The sequence below is a fragment of the Acanthisitta chloris genome, unplaced genomic scaffold, assembly GCF_000695815.1.
Source record: "Acanthisitta chloris isolate BGI_N310 unplaced genomic scaffold, ASM69581v1 scaffold39455, whole genome shotgun sequence".
Lineage (NCBI taxonomy): Eukaryota > Metazoa > Chordata > Aves > Passeriformes > Acanthisittidae > Acanthisitta > Acanthisitta chloris.
In genome coordinates, this window is record NW_008674943.1 from 39,860 (window position 1) to 42,524 (window position 2,665).

General features: G+C 38.5%; 1 protein-coding gene across 1 annotated transcript in view; it reads right to left on the reverse strand.

Annotated features, from left to right (window-relative positions):
- ANKMY2 (ankyrin repeat and MYND domain containing 2) overlaps nt 1-474 on the reverse strand; it is a 19,288-nt gene extending 18,814 nt beyond the window's left edge. The window contains exon 1 of the mRNA XM_009075523.1: nt 376-474. Within this exon, the coding sequence (XP_009073771.1) occupies nt 376-474 (99 nt within the window). The remainder of the gene's footprint in view (nt 1-375) is intronic.
- Nucleotides 475-2,665: the final 2,191 nt, after the last annotated feature.

Here is a 2,665-nt window from a genome sequence, read left to right on the forward strand (position 1 = left end):
AAGCATGAGATGGGGACAGGTATTCCTTACCCCCATTCTCTGCTGCAGACGGACTAAGCAGAGGTACAACAGTTTGCTGGAGGTGACAAGAAGTCAGGGAGCTGCCACACATGTCTCACTGCAGTGTTCATCTTACCTTACAGGCACCAAAGTTCATGCTGGAACTCGAGAGAAGATACAAACAGTGTAGTACTTAATATTAATCTTTAAACTTTCTTAAAAAACAGTAAGAACTCTTCAAAGGCTGGAAATATCATCAGATTAAATCTGATTTACAGGAGTCTATACATCAATGTTATTTAACAATATGAAGACCTTCAGACCTAGAATTTTCCTTGCTAAACTCAACATAATGTTTGTGCAGTTTTGCTGTACCTCATCCAAACAATTGACACGGACATTCTTGCTGCCCAGTAGCCTTCCAGCCTCCTCGGCGTTTCCTTTGAAAAGAAGAAGACACAAAGAGAGAGACATGAGGGTAAGAAACAGAATAAACTGAGAATCAAGAGGAAAATTATCATTTCCATTCCTTATTAGAATCAAAATCTTAGCAGATTAATCACTTGGGATGTAGATGAACCCCCAGTAAATCAATTGCACTTAGTGAAGAGGTTGAGGAATCAACAGTGTTCTGTTCTAGAAGCTAAAAGCCAAGAAATCACAACAAAGAGCAGTCAGAGAGTGCACTAGAAGTCAACACCCATTTTTTGTGAAGTGCCTGATCTACACACACCACTAGAACTGGACACTAATATGTCTCTTCATAAACAGCAGCAGAACAATTCTGAATGAGGACTTTACCACATTTTGTACTTTGACCTCTTTTGGAGCATCCAATGTCTAAAAGAACTATCTGAATTCTCACAAAAGGAAATGACCTCACTCCAAAGGCTTTTTTCTCTGAATGAAACATTTACTTTATCATTTACTCACCTCATCTTTCCTGTTTAAATTTGAAATTTGCAATGTATCACTTCCCAGGTTCACAGAAGTGGAATGAATCTGCTTTTGGTAATAGAGGTAGAAAGGATAAGGAGTGAGGTAGCTTGATCACTGACATTTCTAAAAATTGCCAAATGCATAAAGAGACCAAAGTCTGAAAAAAAAAGTATGTTCAAGTAAAAATAGGCCCTAACTTTGTATTTTTCAATTTGCTACATGAATCCTTTTGGTTAAGCCACAAGTCTATAAACCTGATGTAAAGCCCAGTGAAGGAATACTCAGTTACTGTCGATGCAGCTTCTACAGCCATTCAAACAAACAGAAATAAAAAAGCATTCAAAGAGTCTAAGTTTGGGGAATTACATTTACTGAAAATTAGCAGAAACTTCTGTTCACTGATTCAATCACAAGCAAAGCCCTTTCAGCAGTGATGTGCTTAATAAAAATAAGCACGGCAGCCTTCATTTTAATCACAGACTTCATGTTTATCTCTGCTATATCACAAGGAGGTGCTCTTCCAGCAAATTTTCAGCAAAGCAGCTCATGCAACTTCAGTTTTGGCTAAAACCCCCACTATAAATGCTAGAAATAATTTCTTTTCATAAAGCATTTGATATGGTTTAACTATATTACAGGTTTCTTTATCCATTTTTTTAATTCATTAATTTGAGGAAAAAAAAGACAATCACCTGAGTCATCTCACACACTTGATAAAGACCCAGTAAAATGTACTGACCGACAGTCAGTGAACTGTCAACTGGCTTCCTCTCCCAAAACATGGGATAAGCTTCCTAAGACCTGGAGCAGTTTGCAGAAGAACATCCCAGCAAAAGAACAAACATCAGTAAGAGCAAGTTTTCACGGGGTTGATCCTCAAGTAAATTCTAACACAAGCAAAGCAAAGTTGCATTTACAAGTTCAGAGTTCTAAAACATTGCAGGATTTTCACAGAAGACACTGAACTGGTGGAAGTCAGACTTCTGGAATTGTCTAGAGCTAAAAGTTGGAGCCAGACAGCTCATAGTGGTTCATGGTAGGAGGCCAAGGGACAACAAGCAGAAGTTGAAATAAAAGGAAGCTTCAGACTGGATATAAGAAAAGCATTTTCACTACAACCCCATAAGGCAGCAGAAGAGGTTGCTCAGAGACACTGTGCAGTCTGGGACGTTTTCAAGGCCTGATAGGATAAAGCCCTGAGCAATCTCGTTTGACCTCACAGCTGACGTATTTTGAGCAAGAGGTTGGGCCTAGAGGCCTTGTGAGGTCCCTTCCAACCTGAATTATCCCATGACCCTAATCATAAGCATCAGGTAAATTAGACAGAAGTGTCTGCAAGGCAAGGGCCTGAAACTCTGATTGAAGTGATTCAACCTAAGCGATTCTGATCCATGATAAATTCACTGCTGACTGTCCAATGCTCGTGTCTCTGATACACATATAATATTTTAATATAACTTCATTTTTATATGTATTTATATACATATAATAATAACATAACTGAGAGGAAAGCTCCAAAGCTATAAATAAAATTTCTTATGGGTCCCAATTGCCAGAAAACCACATGTAGAAACGCTTAGAGCACATCAAGTGGTTTTAGTTCGTCTCCAACTAACGAATGTCACTCATGATTCTTAAAAAATAGTTACTTGGAGTACAACCATTTAGACAGGGCTGTGAAATTCTTGTTGCTGGACTAGGAACTCAAGTGTCCCAGCAATGAGCA